Source organism: Penaeus monodon, chromosome 23 (assembly GCF_015228065.2).
Source record: "Penaeus monodon isolate SGIC_2016 chromosome 23, NSTDA_Pmon_1, whole genome shotgun sequence".
NCBI classification, from domain to species: domain Eukaryota; kingdom Metazoa; phylum Arthropoda; class Malacostraca; order Decapoda; family Penaeidae; genus Penaeus; species Penaeus monodon.
Window position 1 is genome coordinate 30,798,823 of NC_051408.1, and position 321 is coordinate 30,799,143.

Below are 321 nucleotides of genomic sequence, written 5' to 3' on the forward strand. Positions count from 1 at the left end.
AACGTAGTAGATATGGATAGATTCTAGATCTTCTGACATTATTAATGGAATGACTACATATGCAAAATCATCATTATATAAACCTTTAATATCACTAATAACTGCAGGAGTTCGTCAAATCCTTAACATGGTCGCGGAAGGACAGAGACGCCAAAAGCGTAGCCATGATCGAATTCGCCAAACTGGCTCGAACGCTGTGCCTGGACACGAGGAAAACGGAAGTCTACGGCGACGCGGAGTGCGACCCCGGGCGCGCGTGCGGACAGCGGCTCATCCTGGAGGAATTCCTGCCTTATCTGGAGCAGAGCATCGTGGTAAGGG

General features: G+C 48.6%; 1 protein-coding gene across 1 annotated transcript in view; it reads left to right on the top strand.

The window, feature by feature from the left end:
- The window catches only part of LOC119588210 (hemolymph clottable protein-like), a 24,837-nt gene that overhangs the window by 12,450 nt on the left and 12,066 nt on the right, over positions 1-321 (top strand). Inside the window, 1 exon segment of the mRNA XM_037936911.1 lies at positions 108-314. Within this exon segment, the coding sequence (XP_037792839.1) occupies positions 108-314 (207 nt within the window).